Source organism: Triturus cristatus, chromosome 7 (genome assembly GCF_964204655.1).
Source record: "Triturus cristatus chromosome 7, aTriCri1.1, whole genome shotgun sequence".
Classification (NCBI taxonomy): Eukaryota; Metazoa; Chordata; class Amphibia; order Caudata; family Salamandridae; genus Triturus; species Triturus cristatus.
In genome coordinates, this window is record NC_140590.1 from 822,363,105 (window position 1) to 822,389,500 (window position 26,396).

The following is a 26,396-nucleotide window of genomic DNA, read 5'->3' on the forward strand; positions in this document are numbered from 1 at the left end:
CTATCGGTCTTCTTTGTTTTACCCTCATGTACCCATTGTTAATAGAAATTCTTGCACTTATGAAGCTGCAATGCAGTTCTATTTAACTAATATGGCAACTTTACGTGCACATTCAGGAAAAAATGATGTCTCTGATAGGCTTCCATTAAACTTTCACATAATTTCACTCATGAACAGAGATATTTAGTGCTGTTGTCATGGAAGAAAACTCAGCAAAAGATGTTTCGGGGTCCATGCAACTCAGTGGGGAATTCTCAAGCATTTAGAAGAGAGGGAGACACAGTGTTTCACAAGCTGTGGAGAGGTTGAGGATCCCACATCAAACGCAGGGATAAGGGGCCTACAAAAATATGGCTGTGACGAGGACTACAATGTGCAATAAAGACTTTTATCCGTAGAAGTATTGCTAGTCTGGTAAAGGCACTCTGCCATAGGAATACCCAAGCCAGATGCTTTCTTAAGTCCAAAAGAAAAAAACACCAGCCAAAGAACTCTGTATCAAAAATCTTTTTGCATAAGACAGTAGTCTTTCACTTGCAAGATTAAAAAAATAGAGACAATGTGAAGTGAACTGGCTGGGTTACAAAGAGGCAGATGCAGGGATTGGCAAAGTCATCTATTCTCACACTTCTAGAAGCTAAAGATTTCTAGGCTCAAAGTGTTAGTGTGCCTTCTTTTCACAGAAGTCTACTGCAAGGACATCCCATTCGCAGTAGAAATGGGCTTCAGAAAGGCAAGAGTAAATATCAAAATGTACAGCATGTCTACAAAATAAAGATAAAAAATAAAATCCTCACTCACAAGAGGTTTTACTGCTTTTTCAATTCTTTCTTTCGAGAGATTAAACCCACAGTTAGGACAGAACGGGGGCTTGTGGCGGTTTGTGTACACATAGCTGCAAGCTGGGTTCTTGCACTTTCCACGGCCTCTTGATGTTGCCAAGCCCAAGTCCTGGAATAGAGAGACAAACAAAAGTTTTACCTTCAATATTTTAGAAAGTGGCGAATTTAGGACTGGAGACACATGCCAAGTAAAATAATTGTATTGAACAAACCCCAGCATATCTATGCCATTTTTGACATACAGCTCTCATTACTACATGTCACACTTGATGACAACTAATATATATATATATAAACAAAAGTAGTTAAGATACTGACCATTTATAATACTGCCTTACCCATCTTCCACCATCCTCTGTTAACCTTGGTACATTAAGATATCCTCGGCTTAACATTTCTGTGATATCTGAATTATAGAGTTGTTTTACTATCAAGCAACCATGTTACATGCATCTGCTCTGCTCACTAATATCTTATTTAAGCACCAGCCCATTATCGTTCTCCTCTTCTTCACCATCCTAAAGTCATGCAACCAATATCCACCAGAATACTTCCCAGTATTCCAATCATCAACTCTAAAGCTTCTGCAAAAATCTAACTACTGTTCCTTATTTTCTTACTTAAATCTACTTTCTTCCCCAATCTTCCTTCTCCACACACACCCACTATGCTAAAGTGCAAAAACGTATCACCTAATCTTACTGAACTGCAGTTGATCTCAACAACATGTAATTGGTCTGTAAATAGAGCCATTCGCTTCATCACATGAATGCCTTTCTATATTTCAACCAGTCTGAACAAGTACCTCACTCCTCCATGAACTGTTCCCGAGTTGTCAATTCGTGCATTTCTACTTCACACTTACTCTAACCTTGTGGTGGTCGATCCATAGTTTCATACCGTTTTTTAAAGACCTCTTTTTATTATCATTTGTGATGTAGCATATTTTATACAATGCAAAGTAGTGTACATATTACATTACTTAAATATTAAACACAAGAAGGATTATGCTACTTACCCTGTAAATATCTGTTCTTGGCATGTAGAGCTGTAGATTCACATGATTTGCATACTCCTGCCATCTAGTGTTGAGATCGGATGTTTGCACATTGTTTTTCTTCGAAGAAGTCTTTTCCAGTCACAAGGTAAGATGACACCTCCTTTCGCTGATAGTGTGCATGGGCATTGACTCCATTGTTAGATTGCTTTCCGCAAGAGGGTGAGGGTGGAGCAAGTAAGTGTAGTATAGACATGTCCATGCGTGTACAATGAGAATAACTGCAACAACCATAGGTGTCTGGGGAGGAAGGGAGTGAATCTACAGCTCTACATGCCAAGAACAGATGCTTACAGGGTAAGTAACAATCCGTTCGAGGCATGTGTGCAGTAGACACACATGCTTTGCATAGACTGTATAGCAGTACTCTCCCAAAACAGTGGCTAACTAGTGGGCGTTGCAGTTGCTTGAAAAAGTGTTTAGGACCACTGTCCTACATTAGCTTGCTGACATGCTAATACATCCACACAATAATGTTTGGTATATGTGTGTGGTGTAGACCATGTAACTGCTTTACAAATGTCAGCTTTGGACACGTTACCTAAAAAGGCCATAGATGCTCCTATTTTACAAGCAGAAAGTGCTCTGGGAGGTATAGACAAAGTTCTTTTGGCTTTAATATAGCATGTTTGGATACATTTTACTATCCATCTAGAAATACCAGATTTAGAGACAGGTTTCCCTTTATGAGGGGGAGCAAAGGCAACAAAAAGTTGTTTTGCAAAAATCTTTTGTTCAATTAATATAATACAATAATGCTCTTGTGAGTTGAGGTGAAGCTTCTGGTGTGGAACTACTGAGAGTTCTAGTAGTGTGGTGAACCATGGTTGACGAGCCCATGTGGAAGCCACTAGAGGAAGGGTGAGAGATGTTTGCCTGAGCTTCTGAACCAGAAATGGAAGGAGAGGTGGAAAAGCGTAAGCAAATATCCCCGACTTATTCATCCATAGGGGTTTGCCATTGGATAGAGAGTGCGGGAATCTGATTGCGCAGTCTGGGCATTTTGAATTTTCTGCTGTTGCAAAGCGATCTATTTGTGGAAAACCCTATTTGTGGAAGTATGGAAGGAGGACTTGGGGGTGGAGTTCCCACTTGTGGACTTGTTGCCCAATCCTGCTGAGAAGGTTGGCAAATTTGTTGTCTGTCACTGGAAAGTGTTCTGCTAGCAATTGGATTTTGAAATGTATTGCCCAAAGCCAAATAGTCTGAGGGAGGTGGGAGAACTGTAGAGTGTCTGCCCCCGCTTTTGTACATAGCTGTCATATTGTCCGTCCGGACTAGAACAACTTTCCTATCAGGCGAGTTAGAAATGTTCTTAGGCATAGGTGAACAGCTAGAAGCTCTAGGTAGTTGATGTGGGGATATCTGTGTTTGGAGTCCCAGAGACCCTGAACTCTTAGATTTTGTAGATGGGCACCGCACCCTGTGAGAGATGCGTCTGCTGTGAGCATGATCTGTGAATTAGGGTCGATAAAGGGCTGCCCTTTTGTTTTGTGTGTTGCGGAGAGTGATGGGCGCGGCTGTCTACCAACACTAGATCTTTTAGCTGACTCTGTGATTAATTCCGTTGACGTGCTAAGCATTGCTGTAGAAGACAAAATTTTAATCTTTCATGAGGCACTATGGCAATGCACAATGCCATCATCCCTAGGATTTGCATTAAGGTTCTGACAGATGGATACAGATTGCTTTGGAATTATAGTAGCAGTGTTTGAAAATGGTGAAGCCTGGCTGCCTTGGGATAGGCTAAACCTGTCTGAGTGTTTAGCCTCCTAGATAGGGTTGCAGCTGTGAGGGTTGAAGATGGGATTTCCGTGCATTGACTGTGAATCCTAACTGATGAAGAAGATTAATGGTAATTTGAGTGTGTTGTAAACACTTGTGGTGTGTGTTGGCTTTGATGAGCCAATTGTCCAGATATGGGAAGACATGAATTTGTTGTCTTCTTAGATGAGCTGCTACTGCTGCTAGACATTTGGTGAATACTCTGCGTGCAGTAGTGACTCCAAATGGGAGTACTTTGAATTGATAGTGCTTTGATTCTATCACAAAACTGAGATAGTTGCGATGTGCTGGGTGAATGGGAATAGAAAGTATGTGTCCTTTAATACCAGTGTTGACAGTCGCCTTGCTGTGAAAGCGGAAGCACCTGTTGAAGTGTGACCATATGCAAGTGTTCTGATAGTATGTATAGGTTTAATGCCCTGAGAGTGAAGATTGGCCATAGAGAACCGTCCTTTTTAGGGATTAGAAAGTAAAGTGAGTAACCCCCTGACCCTTGGTGTTGAAGTGGAACTAGTTCTATAGCTCCTTTTGTTAGAAGAGCTTGTACTTCTTATTTGAGCAGTTGTTGGTGCTCCAGAGTTAGTGAATGCAAGGTGGAATATTGGGAGAACTGCTGGTGAGCTCCAAGCAATAACCATGTTGGATGATGTCCAATATCCATTTGTCTGAGGTTATTGATTGCCAAATGGTAAGAAATTGTTGCAGTCTTCCTCCCACAGGTGTATGATGGTCAAGGGGAATAGTTATTAAGTCATTGTTTGTTGGGAGATAGAGAGGTACATGTTGGCGTACCTCTACCTATTCCTTTAAAATTGTTCCTCTGTAACCACCCTAGTAAAATCCTCTAACGGGGGGGGGGGGAGGATTGAGTTTGAGTGTTGTAGAATGATTTGTTGGCATCTGTGGAGGTACTTTGAGCCTTCCCTATAAAATGAGAATAGAAAGGAACCTCTGTTAGAGTGTGACTGAAGTGTTCCCATAGAATTTGCCACTTCAGTGTCTTTTTTCATTTTTTCAAGTGCGTCACTCACTTGAGGGCCTAAAAGATATCCATTGTCCCAGTGGGCCTTATCATACCTAGCCAAAAGACCTTGTGTATTGGCTATGTGCCAATGATTGGCTGATTGTGCAGCCACTCTTTTGCCTGAGGCATCTATTAATTTGGACTCTTTGTCTGGAGGTGGTGCATCGTCTGAGGTTTGGGAATGGGCTCTTTTACGAGCATTGGACACAACCAAAGAGTCTAATGGAAGCTGTCCCTTAATAAAAATTGGGTCAGATGGTGGGGGTTTGCATTTTTTTTTTTAAATCAACCCTTGGTGTTCTAATACGTGCACGTACAGAGTTTTAAAAAATGTCTTCTGCATAGCGCATCATGTCTTTTAATATTGATAACGACTGTGTTGTTCTACGTGTAGTCCCCAATGTTTCAATAAAAAATCTTCTTCTAAAGAATCTTTATGTAGAGTGAGTCCATGGTATGTAGCTGCCCTGGCAATTTACTCCTGATATGAGGTGTTGTCATCGGGAGGTGAAGGTTTTGCAGGGTATGGATCTGGGTCTGTGGGAGGAACTATATTATAATTATCCCATGGAACCAGTGGTGGTTGGCCATAAGTGTCATCCCCAGCCCCTGCATAGCATCAGGATCTGTATGCGGAAAGCCCTGCGGTGTAATGTCTAGAGGGTCTGAACTGGGTATTAAAAGTACTGGTGAATATGGTGGTGGGGTAAAACGAATGGGATGAAAAGGGCAAGTAGCCATGTACTTTTTCTACTTTTAAAGGAATTTTAATATCCTGTGTCATATGAGCTAGGATTCATTCTTTTGGAGTATGATGGTATCACAGGTTTTGTAGAAATATGTCCAATGTCTGGATTAATACAACATTTTTTTTGTTTTGGATCCAGCTGTTCATGCATAGTATCCAGAATTGGCTCGAGAGGTTTCTGAGGAGAATCTTTCAGTTTCTGTGCCGAGACTGATTTTTCCTTTTTGCCCTTCAGAACCGGATGTTTTAAGTACCGAAGGTGTGGGGTCTCGAATCCAAGCCGGAAGTCTTGACTTGTGCTTTCGGTACAGAGCCAGAGGGCGGGCGCTTGAAGCAGTCTCTGTGCCTACTGTGGCCGTATGGTAGACGTGTACTGGATGCCCTTTGTTTGGTGGAAGCGGGTTTTGTGGTCAAAGGGGTTTTGGTACTCACGGCACATTGACCGGCTGGGACATCCTGGGACTCCAGTTTGATCTCCAGTTCGGAATCGGAGTCCTGGAAGGAGATAGCCTCTTCCTCTTCTGTTTGATATCTTCTCCAAAGATACCGGGGGTGTCTTTGATACTCTGCCGCTGCATTTCTCTTTGTTGAGCTAGACGGTCCCACAGGTTCTTTTTTGATCGAAATGAGCGGCAGGTGTCATTGTTTTCTTTCTTGTGCTCCGTAGACAGGCACGGGTTACAGACCTTGTGAAGGTCAGTGTACGGATATTTAGAGTGACACCGAGGGCAGAATTGGAATGGAGTCCATTCCATCGGGAGGATTACTCTATGATGTCCTCGAGTAGAAGTTAGTGGAAACTGGCTAGGCCCGAAGGCCGCGGTTGGAGTTGTCCTGATCCAACTAGGAAAGTCTTCTGATTTTCGATATGCAGAAGATGGGAAACGCAATCAAAACAATACCGACAAGGGTATAGTGGGTTGCGCCCCGAAGGGATCCCGAAGTAACGCTCTCAAATTGGAGTGCCGTAAACCATGTCTGAACCCGATGGCAGAAAGAAAACAATCCAACAATGGAGTCGATGCCCATGAGCACTATCACCGAAAGGAGGAGTCAACTTACATTGTGACTGGAAAGGAATATGCTACTTACCAGTATGCATCTGTTCTTGGGATGTAGAGCTGCAGATCTACACACTTTTGCATAGATTGCCATCTGGTGTTGGGCCCGGATGTTTGCAGTTGTTTTTCCTCTTGGAAAGTCTTTGGAAGTCACGAGGTCGGTGACTCCTCCCTTGGATCGTATTGCGCATGGGCTTCGGCTCCATCCTCAGATTGTTTTTCGCGAACAGGGAAAGATGGAGCGTAGTAATAACAGTGAAGAAACCCATGTGTGTTGTATCTAAATAAGATAGACTGGAACAGATACAGGTAGCCGGGGAGGCGGGTGGGCGTGTGTAGATTTGCAGCTCTACATGCCAAGAACAGATGCATACTGGTAAGTAGCATATTCCGTTCGAGGCATATGAGCTGCAGATTACACACTTTAGCATAGACTATATAGCAGTTCCCAACCTTAGCGGCGACCACCAGTATCTGTTGCAGTGGTTTGAAATAGTGTTTTTAGTACAGCCTGGCCCACACTAGCTTGTTGCTTGGTTTGTACATCTACACAGTAATGTTTAGTGAAAGTGTGTGGTGTTGACCATGTAGCTGCTTTGCAGATATCATCTAATGGGATGTTCCCTAGAAAAGCCATAGAAGCCCCTATCTTTCGTGTAGAGTGGGCTTTAGGGGGAACAGATGGCGTTCGTTTTGCTTTGTGGTAGCAAATCTGTATGCATTTTACAATCCACCTAGCTATCCCTGATTTTGAGATAGGGTTGCCTTTGTGTGGTGGAGACAAATAGTTGTTTGGTCTTTCTGAAAGGTTGTGTTCTCTGGATATAGTAAAGTAAGGCCCGTTTAACATCTAGCGTGTGAAGAGCCCTTTCTGCAACAGTTTGAGGTTGCAAGAAAAATACCGGTAATTCTACCGATTGGTTTAGATGAAAGGGGGAAATGACTTTGGGTAGGAATTTTGGGTTGGTACGGAGAACAACCTTGTTCTGGTGCGTTTGGAGAAAAGGTTCTTGTATAGTAAGTGCTTGTATCTCACTGACCCTTCTAAGGAAAGTGATGGCTACAAGAAAAGCTGTTTTCCATGTGAGAAATTGCACTTCGCATTTATGTAAAGGTTCGAAGGGCGGTCCCATTAGACTTGTGAGAACTATATTTAAGTTCCACACAGGTGAGGGTGGTACTCTGGGGGGAATTATTCGTTTCAGGCCTTCCATGAAGGCTTAAATGGCAGGCACTCTGAAAAGTGATAGGTGCTGTCTGTTCTGTAGGTAAGCGGCAATTGCTGCGAGGTGTAGCCAAATGGATGTATATGCTAGGTTACACCTTTGTAGATGGAGCAAGTAGCATATGATGTGCTGTATAGATACGTCTAGAGGATTGATTGCGTTGTTATGGCAATAAACAACAAATCTTTTCCACTTGGCAGCGTAGCAGGCTCTAGTGGTAGGGCGTCTAGCTTCTCTGATGACGTTCATACAGTCAGGGGGAAGGTTAAGGTATACGAATTCTAGGATCTCAGGAGCCAAATCGCAAGGTTGAGCTGAGCTGGGTCCGGGTGTCTGATCTCTCCATGGTTCTGGGTTAGGAGGCATGGTGAGAGGTGTAGATTTTGGTGTTGTACTACCGAGAGTTCCAGCAGCGTGGTGTACCACGGTTGTCTGGCCCACGTTGGAGCTACTAGGATCAGTGTGAGGGAATGCTGTTGTAGCTTTCGCACCACTAATGGAATTAGTGGGATAGGTGGAAAGGCGTACGCAAATTTGCCTGACCAGTTCATCCATATCGCATTGCCTTTGGACAATGGGTGTGGGTATCTGGCAGCGAAGCTTGGGCATTTTTTGTTTTCGTGGGTGGCGAAGAGGTCTATTTGTGGATGCCCCCACATCTGAAAGAACGGGTGAAGTACCTGTGGGTGAAGTTCCCACTCGTGGATCTGCTGCGTCTGTCTGCTGAGCAGATCTGCCATGGTGTTTTGGACTCCTGGGACATGTTGGGCTAGGAGAAAGATTTTGTGTGGAATTGCCCATCTCCATATGCTCTGTGCTAGTTGAGAGAGCTGTGGAGAGTGTGTGCCGTCTTGTTTTTTAATGTAGTACATGGCCGTCATGTTGTCTGTGCGAATGAGGACTGCCTTGCCTAAAATCTGTGTTTGAAAGGATTTTAGGGCTAGAAAGATTGCCAGTAACTCCAGATGGTTGATATGGAGTAACTTTTGTTGCGGCGTCCATGTGCCCTGCACTGTGAGGTGTAATAGATGAGCTCCCCAGCAGGAGAGCGATGCGTCTGTTGTTAGTATTATTTGTGGAACCGGGTCCAGGAACGGTCGACCTCTGGCAAGATTTGTGGTGTTCCACCACTGCAGAGAGCGATGGGTGCGACCGTCTACCAACACCAGATCTGTCAGTTGCCCCTGGGCCTGGTTCCATTCTCTCTTGGAGTGGACGCATCTGGAGTCTTGCGTGAGGCACTATGAAAATGCAAGAGGCCATCATCCCTATCAGTTGCATAAACACTCTTGCTGGAAGAGAGTGTTGAGGTATGAATCTTTGACGCAAAGCCTGAATGCTTGCAATCCTGGCAGGATTGGGGTAGGCTATGGCTTTTGAGGTGTCTATGGAGGCACCGAGGTATTGCTTTATGTGGGATGGTGTTAGCTGGGACTTTTGGTGGTTCACCGTGAAGCCTAGCTGGTGAAGTAGTTGGATTGTAGTGGCGGTGTGGTGTACACATTGGTTGTAGGACGTGGCTTTTATCAGCCAGTCGTCCAAATATGGGAAGACGTGAATGTGCTGCCTTCTGAGGTGTGCCGCCACCACCGCTAGGCACTTGGTGAATACCCTTTGGGTAGGCGGTGTGGCAGAGCGGGCGGTATTTGTTTTGCCACTGCCTTTATTGTTATTGCCCCTATAGCCGCCTCTTTGATAACCCCTTGTGAAGGTGGACTGAGCAGGGGATTTGTAGCAAGTGGACGCGCTATCTGAGGAGTAGCCTCTAGCCGTACCCCGAAAGGAAGAGCGGCGAAAGGAGCGCCTAGGAGGGTGTGACTGCAGGGCTCCCATAGATTTCGCCGTATCCGTGTCCTTCTTCATTTTCTCGAGGGCCTTATCTACCTTTGGGCCGAATAGGTGTTCTTGGTCAAAGGGATGATTGAGGATAGAGGCTTGTACCTCAGGTTTGAAGCCTGATACTCTCAGCCAAGCATGGCGACGGAGGAGGACGCTAGTGTTAATGGCCCTGGAGGCTGTGTCTGCTGCGTCTAAGGCACAGCGTATGGAGGTGTTAGTTATAGTCTTACCCTCTTGAATTAATTCATTGGCCCTATTTTTGTATCTTTCTGGGAGGTGGTGCATTATGGTTTCTAATTCATCATAATGCGCTCTATCGTATCTGGCCAATAGCGCTTGAGTGTTGGCGATACGCCATATATTGGCTGCCTGGGACGCAGTGCGCTTTCCTAACGCGTCCAGTAGCTTTGACTCTTTGTCAGGTGGTGGTGCTTCATCTGACGCCTGGGAGTTTGACCTCTTCCGTGCAGTGGAAACCACTAGGGAATCCAGTGGCGCTGGTCCTTTGATATAGGCAGGATCTGTGGGGGCAGCTTTGTACTTTTTCTCTATGCGTGGGTTAATGACCCTAGCCCTGACTGGGTCCTTAAAAACCTCTGGCGCATGTTTTATCACCCCCTTGAGCATAGTTAGTATGGAGGTAGACCTATGTGCGGTATCAAAGGTGTCAAGGAGGAAATCCTCCTCTACTGGGTCAGTGTGTAGCTCTACCCCGTGATAATGTGCCGCCCTCTGAAGTAGGTGGTGGAAACCTAATGAGTCTTCCGGTGGAGATGGCCTGGAAGGGTAAAGGTCATCTTGTGGGACGTCTGGAATGTCTGGATTATTGTAGTTGTCCCATGGGTCTGGGGATCCTGTAGGGGTGGGGTCTTGGGGCACATTCCCTGGGTCCCCCTGATCATCATCGTCTGGAGACTGGGTCGGGGAGCGATGAGGTGGGGGTGAAGAAGGCGGAGGGGGCTGGGGCGGAGGTGGAGAGGGTGGAGGAGGTGGGGAAGGCATTCTGAAAGGGGAGGTAGCAGAGTCCTTCCTCTTTGGAGGTGGAGGCGGAGCCGGTTTGTCCAAATGTCTCTTTTTAGAAGAGAGTGCCAAATGTCCAGTTTTTGGATCCTTGGTAAGAGTCTTTTGCAAGGGATCCGGTGTAAACAGTTCCTGTGACAATGTCTGTTCCGTCGGCGCCGAAGGTTTCGGGGCCGATGACTTTTTAGGCTTGTCCGTGCCGTGCTTAGCACTGGGCTTGGGAACCTCCGATTTCTTGGTCGGCGCCGAGGTGGGCTTCGGCGTAGAAGTGTCGGTGCCGAGGGCCTTATGGGGTTTGGTTGGTACCGAAGATGGCGTCGGTACGGACAGGCTGGGTTTCGACACCGAGGACTTGGGTGCGGAGCTCGGTGTTGAGGTAGAGGCCAGTCTCTTTTTCGGTGCCGAAGTGTGTTTCTCGGCACCGCTGGAGGGCTGGCTCGAGCCCGAGCCACCGGAAGGCTTATTTGGCTTCTTCACCGGGCCCGAAGGTGGGGTGTTTGAGGCAGTGTCTCTGGTCTTGCCTAGGCCCGGAGGCGAAGGTGTGACCGAAGCCTTTTTGGGTGTCGGCACGGGTGCGGGAGGGGGTATAGTACTCACGACCCTCTGCGCCGGGGTGATGTCCTCCACATTCGAGTCGTCGGTTTCGGAAGCACTGACGAGGTCCTCTTCGGTGTGCTACTGTCCCGGATCTTCGACGTTGTCCCCGAAGATGTCGACTGGAACGGAGGTCGAGGAGTGCGCCATGTTTCGTCTGGCCCTTCGATCTGGAATAGTCTTTTTTGATCTGAAAGACTTGCAGGCCGGACAGTCTCGAGCCTCGTGTTCAGGGGAGAGGCAGAGGTTGCACACCTCATGAAGATCGGTGTGGGGGAATTTGGACCCACATCGAGGGCACTTCTTGAAAGGATTTCTTTCCATCTGCCGGGACCGGAGCTTGGGTAGGCCCGAAGGCCACCGTCGACGACTGGAATCGAAGAGGTGTCGAAGAGAAGGTGATTGAGGAGATCTGGATCTGAACAATACCACGATGAGCGAGGATTCCGCTTCGATCGTCGAACTGGAAATGTTCGGAACCGGAGCGCGAAGTATTACATCCGAGCCCGATGGTGGAAAAAAACAATCTGAGGATGGAGCCGAAGCCTATGCGCAATACGATCCAAGAGAGGAGTCACCTACCTCGTGACTTCCAAAGACTTTCCAAGAGGAAAAACAAACTGCAAACATCTGGGCCCAACACCAGATGGCGATCTATGCAAAAGTGTGTAATCTGCAGCTCATATGCCTCGAACAGACTTCTTCGAAGAGAAATAACTTGTAAACATCTGGACACAACACTAGATAGCAGGAGTATGCAAAGCATGTGTACAGCACACATGCCTCAAATATATTAACCAAGAAAAAAACACCCTAAAGCAAAGACAATAAAACCAATCTCCAGAAGTCCCTTATCACTCCCTAGGTGGTCCACCAAAGCAATGTGAAGTGGCCTATGAAATGTTTATCTTCCAGTTCTCCCTTGAAGTCAAACCCATTCCCTATACCTTACAATCAAACAGTTGCAAAATGCTCTAACTTGTGACAAACACATACTAAAATGTACTAAGTGAGGTCTTTGGACAATTAACAAGAACAAAATCTTATAAAAAAACAGATTATCGACTGTGAAGTGCACAGGCTAGTTTTTCAAATCCCATTGTGAGGCACATTCTCTCTCTGTGACTGACCAGTCCTCCGGAGCATCTCTCCTTTTCTAATATGAGGCAATCAATATTGTTGCTGCCCTCAGCACATACAAAAATAAAAAATAACTATTTCTTGGGAGGTCTTCCATGTTCTTTAATTCTAGACTCAGTATTAGGTTGTCGCTTACCAGCCTCCAGAAAGGTCCATATTCATACAAGGTATGTGGATCAGAGATTCTTCCTCTTTAAACCACTAACTTTTCCTGCCTGCCCCAGGTAAACATTCTCCCCAGTTGATCCAGGTTGGACTGCTGTATCAGCGTTGTGGATAAATTGTGGATGGAGCTATGTTTCAGCTAACAATACAATATTTTAACTATACACAGATATTAGCCGAAACACTCATCGGTGAGCTGGGAGGGACCAGATATTCAAAAATGTGCCCGACAAGTTCACAAATTGAGGAGCCATACGATTGTTGTACCTTAAAGCATGAGTGTTAAAATCCTTGAGTATACCAATATTGGGTGAACGATCAGTGTAAGTGTGCAGCTTTATAAGATCATTCCTAATCGCTTAAGGTAATATACTGGCATTTTAGCTTCACTGTATCAGTTCTTAAACCATGTAAGCTCTAAAGATTTGTACCCTTTGACCACTATGAAACTAGCAGACTTTCTCGATGACAGCGTGAATAGCTGCAGACAGTCATGCCTAGTGATAAGTTGGGTTATTAGGCTGCCCCATGCTCTGCAAATGACGTTTCTCTGGGAGAATAGAGCACTGAGCACAAAGCAGGTTCCCAACCATTCCTCTCTATGCTCTATATTCTATGCCCTATTCACTTTCTTTTCTTCAGTCCTTCAAGTTACTCAATCTCCTGTCCATTATTGCATTTTAAAAAACTGACAAAATGCATCTGAACTTTTTTATTTACCAGAGCCTGTTTGCGAAAATGAAGCTTTAGAAACCTATGTTCTTATGATCTATTTTCAATATATTAACAGAGAAGACCGTGACTTCACAATGTACATTTAGAAGAAACTACTCTAGGTTAAATCTGAAATATGTGTTCAAAAATGCTTTACAAATGCAGAGAATTCCAAGGAAACCAGAAAGAGACTGGGAAACAGTGAGAGGCACAGAAAGTAGTCCCTGCTCATAAGGCAGGGGATCACATTTCGATCAATGTGTAAACACGAGTTTTGGTAGGAATTAGAATTCAAAGTTAAGTCCTAATTATCACAATGCCACTGTTTCCTCACGACAGATTTCAGCATCTCAAAACTGCCGAAATTAATCATAGGAAAAGACCCAAAAAAGGTTTTAAAAAAATGATGAATTTGGTGCAATAAATATGAATTCTGTCTCACTTCTGAGTGAAAGACAGAGTGTGATACTGCATCCCCATCAAGCTCACTTGTAATCAGGGTCATGGTAGTGTCTTAGCCAATGGTAACAGAATTATGGGCTCATTTACAGTCTGCAGAGTCTCCGCCCCTGCAGTGACCTGCCCATCTTATTTACAGATCACCACTATATTGGCAGAAATGTTTTGTTCCACTGATACAGTAGAAGTGTCAGTGGCGACCACTATGCACAATACATCAAAGTGAAATTAATCCAGTTCAGAGGTTAATTAAGTATACATGAAAGTTTATATTTTAGAATTAACTATTATTTTGCCGTCTACACTTTTTTTGCTTCGGTTTCCAACTGTGTTTCCTAAAAATGATATCAGGTAGCAAAATAATAGTTCATACCAAGACCGTATCTGAACAATTCAATCATAAAAAGTGTTTTGGATCTTAATGTAGCCCAAAAACGGAGACAATACAAAGCAATATCAAATTGCAAAATAAAATAAAGAAAATAATCTATTTCTATCCACTAAAAGATTTCCATTATCAAAACGATGATGTAGAAATAGATAAAAACAAATAAAAATGGTGGTTTCATGTTGACAAAAGTTCCTTCAGATGTTTCAATTTATTGTATGTATTGTTTGCTGTTGTTTTAGGTGTGCAGGTTTGAAACAGACAAACCAACTCTTCTCCGACTGTGTTATTGATATTTTATGCTTTTTTTCAACCACCGCCATGCTTAATGAGGTATAGTTTTGTTTGTAATATGTGTTCACTGTTTACGGTGGAGAGGTGTGGTGCAGCGGCCAGAGCAGCTGACTTCGGCGCACAGGGCTCACAGTTCAATCCCCAGCTCCGGCGGCAGATCAGCTCAGCACCATGCGATTCTGGACAATAGCTCACCTAATTTCCAAGACGCCCCCCAGCGCCTTGAGACCCCGTAAGGGAGAGTAGTTAGAGCTTTACAAAATACCGGATTTAGGATTTACTGTTTGTCCGATTGCACTTAATAAGTATTATACACTACGATTTGTTCCGTTACGTAACAGACTTCCTCCTCATTGTTAAGGAAATTACACTAGGTTTTTAATGTGATTCTTAAATAAAAAAATTTCAAATATACTGTAATAACCCCGAAATTTAAATCATTTTCCTTTGAAGTATGATGCTGATGCACATACTTGATAGATAATAAATTAGTTACTGGCCTGTAACTGTAGTTCTCCAGTATTGGAAGCTTTCATAGATTCACAAGCTTGAATCATTCCCCGTCGTCAAGATGGAAGTCCCCGGTACCTTTAATTTAGTACTACCGTGATAGGTATAGACTAGAAAAAAGGCCAAGCCTCTTAATTTAGTAACCTATCATAGTCATTATTAAAAAAGAGACCATAGTTCTGCCTTAACCAATCTGTATGAATTATCCTCCAGAACACTCCTGAGAGAAGGCCAGTACCTCAGATTTTCAAGCACTAGTGCTAGCATTAATATACTGAGGTGGATGAAGGTGAGCTTCCCCCGAGGAGGAGGGTGGGTCACATGGGGCTATGAAAGCTTCCAATACTGGAGAATTACAGTTACAGGTAAGCAACACATTTCTTACTCCAGTATTGGAACTTTCATAGATTCACATGCTTGAATCAGAATAGCTACCAGTTTAGTAGCTATTTTACAATAGCATTGAAATTCTTAATAAGTATATATCAGTTTATAATTACAACATGGAATCAATAGCAAGTATGATAACAGTGATAATATTTGGGAAGTATATTCCTTCAAGCATCAAATATAAAATCATATTGCACTATGAAAATGTGCATAAAGCAATAATGGTAGGAGGGTACACAAAGGTTGCTCACCTTAATGAAAAAGATGTCGGAGTACTGCTTGGCCCACTGCAATGTTGTTTAGAACTGCTGAATCCAAGCAGTAGTGTTGAGTAAGTTTATGTCTATTCTTCCAAGTTGCTGCACATCAAATTTCAGGAAGCGACACTTCCGCAAATAAAACTGCAGAAACAGATACAGGTCTAGTGGAATGTGCTTGGACTTTAGAAGACAAAGGTCTGCCTGCCTTCTGATGGCAATATTGTATGGCATTTGAAATACACCAAGAAATTATTTGCTTGAAGAGTGGGAAAACTTTTCTTGGAGCACTGCATGCCACAAACAGCTGAGAAGTATTGCGAAAAGCTTACGTCTTTTGTAGGTAAAACTTAAACGCTTGATATCTAGCAAGTGAAGAGACCTCTCTGCTGCTGTCAATGGATTTGGCAAGAAAGTTTTAAGGACCGCAGGCTCATTAAGATGGAAGTCAGTAAGGACCTTGAGTATGAATTTTGAATTTGTGCGGACAAGACCTCCATCAGTTCTGAATTGCAGAAACGGTTCCTATATAACGAAAGCCTGAATTTCGCGGACTCTTCTGGCTGAGGTCAAAGCAAGGAGTAAAGCCAGCTTCCATGACAGGAACTTTATCTCCGCATTGTGAATCGGTTCAAAGGGAGGTTACGTTATTTGCAAAAGGACTGTGTTTAATTGCCACGTCGCAGTCTTTAAAGGAGGAAACAGTCCTTTCAGGAACTCTTTAATTATTCTAGAAGACCATAATGGTGGAGAGAAAATGGGAAATGGCTGCTAAGTGAACCTTTATCGAACTATGTGATGAGCCTGACTGCGCCAGATGCAATAGCTATGGTAAGACTTGCTCTGGAGAGGAGGAATGATGATGTAGCTTTGCTTGATGGCATCAGATGCAGAAACGTTTCCATTTGAGGTGTAAGTTTGGTTTGTGTAAGCCCTGGCTAAGATCTCTCTACACTCCCTATGAATGTTCAAATGCTAGGACACATTGAACTAAGGAGCCATGCAGATAAGTGGAGGTGCTTGGGGTCCGGGTTCATTGTCAGAAGATTGGGATCGACTGGAAGCCAGATGTGTGGAACCTGGGATAGGAGAAGCAATTCTGTGTACCAGTGTTGACGTGGCCAGGCTGGAGCAATGAGAATCAGTTTGCAGGGTTGGACTTTCATCTTCCTGAGAACTTTTGGGAGGAGAGGAGAGGAGTGGGAGGAAAAGCATAAGCAAAGATGCCGGACCATGCAATACAAAAGGCCTCCCTCCCCCCCACCCCCCCCCCATTACCCTGGTTAGGAATGCCAACTTGCATAGTACCTGCATTGGCGGTTCTGGGGAGTTGCGAATAGATTGAAGTCTGGTCTGCCCCAGCGAAGAAAGATCTTGTGTAGGGTCTGCTGGTGTAATCCCCACTCGTGGCATGCTGTTGTGAGCCTGCTGAGTGTGTTTGCAACAGTATTTTGTTTCACCGGAACATGTTCCACTGGAAGGCAGATTTTGTGAGTGAATATGCTACTTACCAGTATGCATCTGTTCTTGGCATGTAGGGCTGCTGACATTCATATCTGTGCATAGATCGCCGCCTAGTGTTGGGTCCGGATGTTTGCACGTTGTTGTCCTGGAAGAGTCTTCGAAATATCCGGAGATAGGTGACTCCTCCCCTGGACCACAGTGCGCATGGGCATCCTCTCCATCCCCAGATTGTTTTTCGCCATTGTGGCAGTGATGGAGTAGATACAGGAAGTGATGACCATGCTATACAGTAATTCTGAGAGCTGCAGCTGCTACAGGCGCCGGGGAGGAGGGTGGGCGATATGAATGTCAGCAGCCCTACATGCCAAGAACAGATGCATACTGGTAAGTAGCATATTCAGTTCGAGGCATGTGGGCTGCTGAATTCATATCTGTGCATAGAATACATAGCAGTACCTCCTATTAGCGGCGGCTACCAGTGCCAGCTGCAGCAGTCTGAAAGAGAGTTTTGAGAACAGCCTGTCCTACAGCTGCCTGCTCTTTTGAGTGTACATCTACACAGTAGTGTTTGGTAAATGTATGTATAGTGGACCATGTGGCTGCTCTACATATTTCCTGTAAAGGAATGTTTCCCAGGAAAGCCATGGATGCCCCTAACTTACGTGTTGAGTGGGCTCGTGGGGGAACCGTTAATGTGCGTTTAGCTTTTTGATAGCAAATTTGAATGCATTTAACGATCCATCTGGCTATACCTGCTTTGGAAATGGCGTTGCCTTTGTGTTGTGGAGAAAAGGCAACGAAAAGTTGTTTTGTCTTCCTAAAGTGTTTAGTTCTGTCAATATAGTACATGAGGGCCCTCTTTACATCTAGTGTATGGAGCATTCTTTCAGCGACATTTTGTGGATTCTGAAAGAAAACGGGCTGTTCAATAGTTTGATTCATGTGGAACTGCGATATTACTTTAGGCAGGAATTTGGGGTTGGTACGCAGTACGACCCTGTTTGCGTGAACCTGTATGAATGGCTCTTGAATGGTTAGTGCCTGGAGTTCACTAACTCTTCTCAACGAAGTGATTGCCACTAAGAAAGCTACTTTCCAGGTGAGGAATTGAATCTCACATGAATGGAGAGGTTCAAAAGGTGGACCCATTAATCTGGTGAGGAACACATTGAGGTTCCACACTGGTGCCGGTGGGTGTCTTGGAGGAATCACTCGTTTGAGTCCCTCCAAGAAGGCTTTGATGGCAGGCACTCTGAACAAAGAGAGGTGCTGCCTGTTTTGAAGATAGGCTGCTATCGCGGTGAGATGTATACGTATGGAGCTGTATGCCAGATTGCATCGGTATAAGTGTAAGAGGTAACAGATGATGTTTTGAATGGATGCATCCAGCGGATTAATGTCATTGTTGTTGCAGTAAATGACAAACCTTTTCCATTTAGCCGCATAGCAAGCTCAGGTTGTGGGTCTTCTGGCCTCCTTGATGATATCCATACATTCAGGTGGCAGGTTAGGGTGCCAAACTCTAAGACTTCAGGAGCCAGATTGCCAGGTTCAGCTGTTGCGGATCTGGGTGCTGAATTTCGCCATGGTTCTGCGTTAAAAGTGTGGGTGTAATCCGCAGCCTTTGATGCGGCACCACGGAAAGTTCTAGAAAGGTGGTGTTCCACGGTTGGCGTGCCCACGTTGGAGCAACCAGGATGAGAGTCAGTGAGTGTTGCAGTTTGCGTGCCACTAGCGGTATTAATGGCGCTGGGGGAAAAGCGTACGCAAATCTGCCTGACCAGTTCATCCATATCGCATTGCCCTGCGACTGTGGGTGCGGGAACCTGGCGGCAAAGTTTCGGCATTTTGCGTTTTCCCTTGTGGCGAATAGGTCTATCTCTGGATGACCCCACTGCTGGAAGTACGGTTTGAGTACTGATGGATGTAGCTCCCACTCGTGCATTTGGTGGCTGTGTCTGCTGAGCAGATCCGCCATCTGGTTGTCCTTGCCTGGGAGGTGTTCCGCCATGAGGAACATGTTCCTCTGAATGGCCCACTTCCACATGCTCTGAGCCAGATGAGACAACTGTGGAGAGTGTGTTCCTCCCTGCTTCTGTATCCCTGCTTCACTAACTCTTCTTAACGAAGTGATTGAGACTAGGAAAGCTACTTTCCAGGTGAGGAATTGAATCTCACATGAGTGGAGAGGTTCAAAGGGTGGACCCATTAGTCTGGTGAGGACCAAGTTGAGGTTCCACACTGGATAGGTGTAAGAGGTAACAGATAATGTTTTGAATGGATGCGTCTAGCGGGTTGATGTCATTGTGGGTGCAGTAAATGACAAACCGTTTCCATTTAGCTGCATAGCAAGCTCTGGTAGTGGGTCTCCTGGCCTCCTTGATGATCTCCATGCAGTCAGGTGGCAGGTTTAGGTAGCCAAACTCTAAGACTTCAGGAGCCAGATTGCCAGGTTCAGCTGTTGCGGATCTGGGTGCTGAATTTCGCCATGGCTCTGCGTTAGGAGTGCAGGTTTTATCCGCAGCCGTTGATGCGGCACCACGGAAAGTTCCAGAAAGGTGGTGTACCATGGCTGGCGCGCCCATGTTGGAGCAACTAGGATGAGCGTCAGTGAGTGCTGTCGCAGTTTGCGTGCCACCAGCGGTATTAACGGCGCTGGGGGAAAAGCGTACGCAAATCTGCCGGACCAGTTCATCCATATCGCATTGCCCTGCGATTGTGGATGTGGGAACCTGGCGGCACAGCTTTGGCATTTTGCGTTTGTTTGTGGCGAATAGGTCTATCTCTGGATGACCCCACTGTTGGAAGTACGGTTGGAGTACTGATGGGTGCAGCTCCCACTCGTGCATCTGGTGGCTGTGTCTGCTGAGCAGATCCGCCATGTGGTTGTCCTTGCCTGGGAGGTGTTCCGCCATGAGGAATATGTTCCTCTGAATGGCCCACTTCCACATGCTCTGAGCCAGATGAGACAACTGTGGAGAGTGTGTTCCTCCCTGCTTTTGTATGTAGTACATGGCAGTCATGTTGTCCGTCCGGATCAACACGACTTTGTTGCACAAGTGTACTTTGAATGCCTTCATTGCCAGGAAGATTGCCATCAGTTCCAGAAGGTTGATGTGCATCTTCCTTTGCTGTGTTGTCCATAGTCCCTGCACTGTGTAATTGAGTACATGAGCTCCCCATCCCTGAAGAGACGCGTCCGCCGTCAGTATTATTTGTGGTACAGGCTCCTGGAACGGTCGGCCCTTGCAAAGGTTTTGTGGATTCCACCAATGCAGAGAGTTGTATGCCCGACCGCTCACCAACACTAGGTCTTTTAATTGCCCGTGAGCCTGATTCCATTGACGTGCTAAGCACTCCTGAAGCGGGCGCATATGTAGTCTCGCGTGCGGGACTATGAAAATGCAGGAGGCCATCATGCCTATCAACTACATGAACACTCTCGCAGGAAGGGAGTGTTGTGGTTTGAACTTTGAGATCAGCAGTTGCATGCTGTTGATCCTCACCAAATTTGGCTGAGCTGTGGCTGCCAGAGTGTCTATGGTGGCGCCCAGGTACTGTTGTACGTGTGCGGGTTGTAGATGTGATTTTGGGTAATTTAGTGAGAATCCCAGACTGTGAAGGAGGTGAATGGTGAAGGACATGTGGCTGGCACATTGCTGGGCTGACTTTGCCTGAACAAGCCAGTCGTCCAGGTAAGGGTAGACGTGAATGTGTCGTCGCCGTAGATGTGCAGCCACTGTAGCTAGGCACTTGGTAAAAACCCTGGGTGCTGTCACGCCGAAGGGGAGGACTTTGAATTGATAGTGCTGTCCCTGAATAGTGAACCTGAGATATTTCCTGTGTGATGGGTGGATGGGTATGTGGAAGTACGCATCTTTGAGGTCTAGTGTGGTGAGGAAGTCTCCCTGTCTGAGCAGCGGGAGAACCTGCTGTAGGGTGAGCATATGAAAATGCTCTGACAGAATGTAGTGGTTGAGGGGTCTGAGGTCTAGTATAGGTCTGAGCGACCCGTCCTTTTTTGGGATTAGGAAGTACAGGGAGTACACCCCTGTCCCCTGCTGGTTGACGGGCACGACCTCTATTGCACCTTTTTGCAGCATACTTAGCACTTCGTTTTGCAATAATGCTAAGTGCTCTGCGGACATAGGACGGTGTTATGGCGGTATTGTGGGTGGAGTGGAGGTTAATTTGAGACAGTAACCGTGCTGGATAATATCCCAGACCCACCTGTCCGTGGTGATGGCTTTCCACGTGGACAGGAACCGCTGGAGTCTCCCCCCGACAGGTGTTATGTGGTCGGGGGGAAGGGAGAGGGCGTCACTGTTTGTTCTTGGGTGAGGACCTGGTGTTGCCGTAACCGCGTCCTCTGCCCTTGGTGCTGGAGCCACGATATCCACCTCTGTTGTTTTTATCGTAGGTGTTCTGTGAGCCCCCTTTATTGTATGGCTGCTGTGACCCCTGTCCTCTAGCTGCTCCCCTATTCCCGGGGCGACGAAAGGAGCCACTACGAAATGTCTGCGTTTGCAGCGCCCCCATTGACTTTGCAGTGTCAGTGTCCTTTTTTATCTTTTCTAAGGTGGTGTCAACTTCTGGTCCGAATAAGTAGTCGGGGTTGACTGGCTGATTCAGGATGTTGTTTTGAATCTCTGGTTTGAATCCGGAGATTCGTAACCAAGCGTGGCGGCGTAACATGACGCTGGTGTTTATCGCCCTCGCGGCTGCGTCGGCAGCATCTAGTGCGCACTTAATGGATGCGTTTGTAAGAAGTTGTCCCTCTCTGATGAGGAGCTCCGCTGCCTCCTTGTATTCGTCTGGCAGATGTTGGAGTAGTGACTCTAGCGTGTCGTAGTGTGAACGATCGTAGCGAGCCAGGAGGGCCTGTGTATTGGCAATGCGCCAGATGTTTGCTGCTTGAGCTGCAATCCTCTTGCCCGAGGTCTCCAGCACTTTGGACTCCTCGTCAGGGGGAGGAGCATCACCTGTTGTCCGCGAGTGTGCTCGTTTGCGAGAGTTAGCAACCACCATGGAGTCCAGAGGTAACTGACCTCTAATGTACATAGGGTCCCCGGGGGCAGGCTTGTATTTTTTCTCAATCCTGGGGTTCAGCACCCGTGCCCTGGTTGTTTCCTTGAAAATGTCCTTTGCTGGCTTGAGGACACCTTTCAACATGGGCAAAGTCTTGACAGTCCTCTCAGAGGAGGCGAAAGTGTCCACCAGGAAGTCGTCCTCAATTGTGTCAGAGTGGAGTTGCACTCCATGATCGGCTGCAGCACGTTCTATGAGGGCATTGAAGGCAGCAGTGTCCTCTGTGGGAGATGTTTTTGCGCCGTAAAGCTGCGTGTCCTGGGTATCTGTTGCGGTACTCATGTCTGCAGGGTCATCCCAAGCATGATCTGTGTCCTGCTGCTCCTCAGGATCTATATCCCTAGGGTAGGTGGTATTATCACCTATGTAATCCTCCATTGCGTCCGTGTCGAAGGGCGTCGGAGAAAAGGACTGGGGATCCGGATAGGAGGTGTGCAGGCGTTCGTATAGAACCTGTTCCGACTCTGCTGGCAGTTTCTGCTTCAGGGGGATTCTGTAAGAGTCCAAGGCCCGCTCTGGCGTGGCCTTCCGTTTTCGGAGCATGAGTCTGCCGGTGTCGGCGTCGATGAATTGGGACGGTGAAGGCTCAGTAGGAGAGTGTCCAGTAGATGGGGACCTCGTCTGGCGGACACGTGTTCGGATCTCGAACATCTTCGGTGCCGTTGACGGCGGCAAACCAAAAGTGATGTTGGCTGGTGCCGGAGGTGCCTTTGGAGCCTTTTTCGGGTCGGGGCCCGACGTGGACTGGAGGGCTGCCCGTACTTTGATGCGTTGCAATGACGCTGCAACTTGTCGCACCGAGAACGCCGAAGGTTCTTTGGTGCCGAGTGTTTCCGTAGAGGTAGGCGTTGACTGCTTCTGAACCACAGGCTCATTGAGTCGAGGAGAGGTAGTAGCGGTTGACGGAGTCGATGACTTGACCCGTGTCGCTGCCTTTGAAGTGGACTCCGATGTAGCGGCCATCTTAACTTTGGTAGTTTGGGCCGACTGCTTCGGTGCCGGGGGCCGAGGCGCTTTTGTGGGACCGACGGCCCTCTTTTTCGGGTCGGTACCGACATCCGCTGCAGCGAGTTCGGCGCCGAAATCCCGTTTAGTGCGTTCGGAGCCGATGGACTGTGCTGGCGTCGAAGGAGTGGAGGTCTTCGAGGGCTTCGATCCGACCACTGCCAGTTTCACTTTCAGTTTCTGAGGAACTGGTGCGACGATTGGTTTCGGTTTCGTTGAAGGGAAACCAGTCTTTTTCGGTATTAATGGCTCTTGCTGGATGTTCGAGGCCGAGCCTGAAGGCGGGGCCGAAGAACTTTTGGATTGATCTCGGGTAAGGCCCGGAGGCGATCCCTAAACCGGAGCCGTAGAATGACGCACTTTGATAGCCTCCGTTTCGACGGGTAGGCCCTGCTCTTCACCAGAGCTATCTCCTTCGGCCCCAAAGGCCTCATCGTAGTCCCCTACCTTGTAGTCGGCTTCTTCCCTGTGAAAAAGCTCTTCATCGACGTCTTCCGATTGGGAATCGTGTTCGGAAGCGGGGCTGGAGTTTATTTCTTCCACGCTTTCAACATCTTCGTCCTCGGTGCTGAAGATGTTTGCCGGGGCCGGTGCCGATTGCTGCGCTTCTAATCTCGCTGCCCGTTGATTCCGGAGAGTCTTCTTGGATCGGAATCGGGCACAGGCCATACATGTCGATTCGTCATGATCCGGCGAGAGGCATTTGTTGCACACCGGGTGGACGTCGATGTGTGGATATTTGGCGTGGCATAAAGGACACCGCTTGAATGGGGTCCTCGATTCCATCGACGATGTAATGTCGATGGTTGGATGAAACGGATCCGAAAACTGGAAGAAGTTTCGAAACTAAGTAAGAAAAGCTGTCGACACCGAGCGGGAACAGTACCGACGAAAGCTAAAGGCCTTTTGGCCTTAAACGAAATTTTCCTAACTTGAGCTAAGATAAGCACATCCGAACCCGATGGCGGAAAAAAACTATCTGGCGATGGAGAGGATGCCCATGCGCACTGTGGTCCAGGGGAGGAGTCACCTATCTCAGGATACTTCGAAGACTCTTCCAGGACAACAACGTGCAAACATCCGGACCCAACACTAGGCGGCGATCTATGCACAGATATGAATTCAGCAGCCCACATGCCTCGAACTTATAGCCCCCCTGGAAAGCGGACAAGATCTTGAGCCGCCCTGCTTGTTTATAATGTGCATCATCGTGGTATTGCCCGTACGGACAAGCACTGTTGAATGTTGTATTCTGGGAAGAAAAGCGTGGTGGGCCAGATCCGCTGCTTTCAGTTCTAGTAAATTTACGTGGGATTGACTTTGGGTCCGATGCCATTTGCCACTTACTTGGAGCGCTTGGAGATAAGCTTCCCATCTTTCAGGGACACATCCGTTGTAATCACCAATGGTGCATATATTTGTTGCAGGGATAGCCCTACTGACAGATGATTTTTGTCTGTCCACCACTCCAAGGCTTTTAACATGCATAGAGTCACTTTGTTGATGTTAAAGGAGCAGACGGATTATATCCACTGCTGGTTTTCAGCTCCTCCTGAATAGGTTGCATATTGAGGCAACAGAATGGGATCACTGGTATGCATGATGACATCATTCCCAAGAGTGATTTGTAAAGTCGGACCGAAAGAGACTTTTTTTTTGTAATGGAATTTGTTAGCATGAGAAGCCGCTGTTGTTCTTCCGCAGGATACGCCTTTAAACATACCGTGTCAAACTTTGCTCCTAGAAAAACAATTGTTTGCCTTGAGTTCAGTTTGGATTCCTGTAGGTTGAGCGTAAGACCCAACTGACGGAATTGAGTTGTGCATGCCTTTTTGTGCACGTTCGCGCTGCTGGCTTGGAAGGTGCCTTGATGAGCCAGTTGTCCAGATATGGAAAGACTTGATGTTGGTGTTGTCTGAGGAATGCTGCGACCTGAAAGGCACTGTGTAAAAATTCTGGGTGCACCTTGAACTGGTAGTGGCATCTGGCAACCATAAACCTCAGGTATTTCCTTTGTTTTGGGTGAATAGGTATGTGGAAATGGGCGTCCTGGAGGTCTAGCGTGGTCATGAAATCGTGCTGGTTTAGGAGCTTTAGTACTTCCTGCAATGTGACCATCCGAAACCAATTGTTTTTTCAAGTAGATGGTGAGGTTTATGAGGTTGAAAATTGGTCACCTCTGCCTTAACCTCTTTTTGATCAAAAAGAAACAGGAGTAAAAACCTTTGCCCTGGTGGGAGACTGGAAAGTTTTCGATCGCTCCTTAGCAAAGCATGACTTTGACCTCTTGTGGAAGAGCCTTGAGATGTCCCTGCAGGGATGGTTGTGGTGGGGTTATCGGTGGTTTTTAGATAAACTCCAGTGCGTGTCCAAGTTGTACCAGACGTAGAACACACCGATCTGTGGTAATGTTTCGCCATAGGTGGAGGTAGTTGGAAGTTGCTGCCTCCAAGGTACGGGGGTTGAAGCGAAAAAGTATTTGAAGAATGTGGAAGAGGAGTAGTTGGAGCCTGAGCCTGTAAAATATCATTGTTGAGGGTTAGCAACTTTGCCCGCCCATGGTGTGTTTCACCTATTTGATCTGACCTAGGATGCCTGAGGTGGTTGTGTCTGCTGGAATTGGGGACGGTATTTGAGGAATAGGAAGGGTATCGGTACTGCTGATACACCCCTCTATTGGAAGGCTGTCCTCTTCCTCAGGATCCACGAAAAGGAGTATTCCAGAACTGCAGCGTCCTCAAAGACTTGGCGGTATCCGTGCCTGCCTTGATCGTTTTGAGGGCCTCCTCCACATGACTTCCAAGAAGAGCTTCTCTGACATACGGGAGGCCCAAAATCGTATTTTGGACTTCCGGACCTAATGAGGTGGCTTTGAGCCATCCTTCTCTACTAAGAAATGCCGCGCTGCCAACTGCCTGAATCCTGTGATGGCGAAGTCCATGGCCGAATCTATGATCTCATTGGATGCTTTCTCTCCTTAATGCAAGATCTTTTTTGCCTCCTCCTTTGCATCCTGCGGCAGGTGGTCAATGTAGGAAGCAATGTTTGATCACATCTGGCGATCATAGCGCTTTAAGATCGCCAGAGAAGTTGCTGCCTTTGCCTTTACTGCTGACATTGCCGAAAACCGATAGCCAATGGATTCTAGGTATCTGCCGTCCTTATCAGGAGTAGCAGAAAGCGGTGTGGCAGGATTTTTTGAGCGGCGTTGAGCAGCTTGCATGACCACGGAATCCGGTTTTGGGTGCCCTTTAAGACATGCTGGGGCATCATCTGTAGTTTTGTATTTTTTAGGCGTGGAAGCACCACCGGTATAGAGGCCGGGG

At 46.5% G+C, this 26,396-nt stretch overlaps 1 protein-coding gene across 4 annotated transcripts in view; it reads right to left on the reverse strand.

Moving 5' to 3' along the window:
• The window catches only part of HMGXB3 (HMG-box containing 3), a 519,976-nt gene that overhangs the window by 252,030 nt on the left and 241,550 nt on the right, over nucleotides 1-26,396 (reverse strand). For all 4 annotated transcript variants that reach the window (XM_085617738.1, XM_085617735.1, XM_085617736.1 and 1 more), the window contains exon 11: nucleotides 802-951. In XM_085617738.1, coding sequence (XP_085473864.1) covers nucleotides 802-951 — 150 coding nt within the window. The remainder of the gene's footprint in view (nucleotides 1-801; nucleotides 952-26,396) is intronic.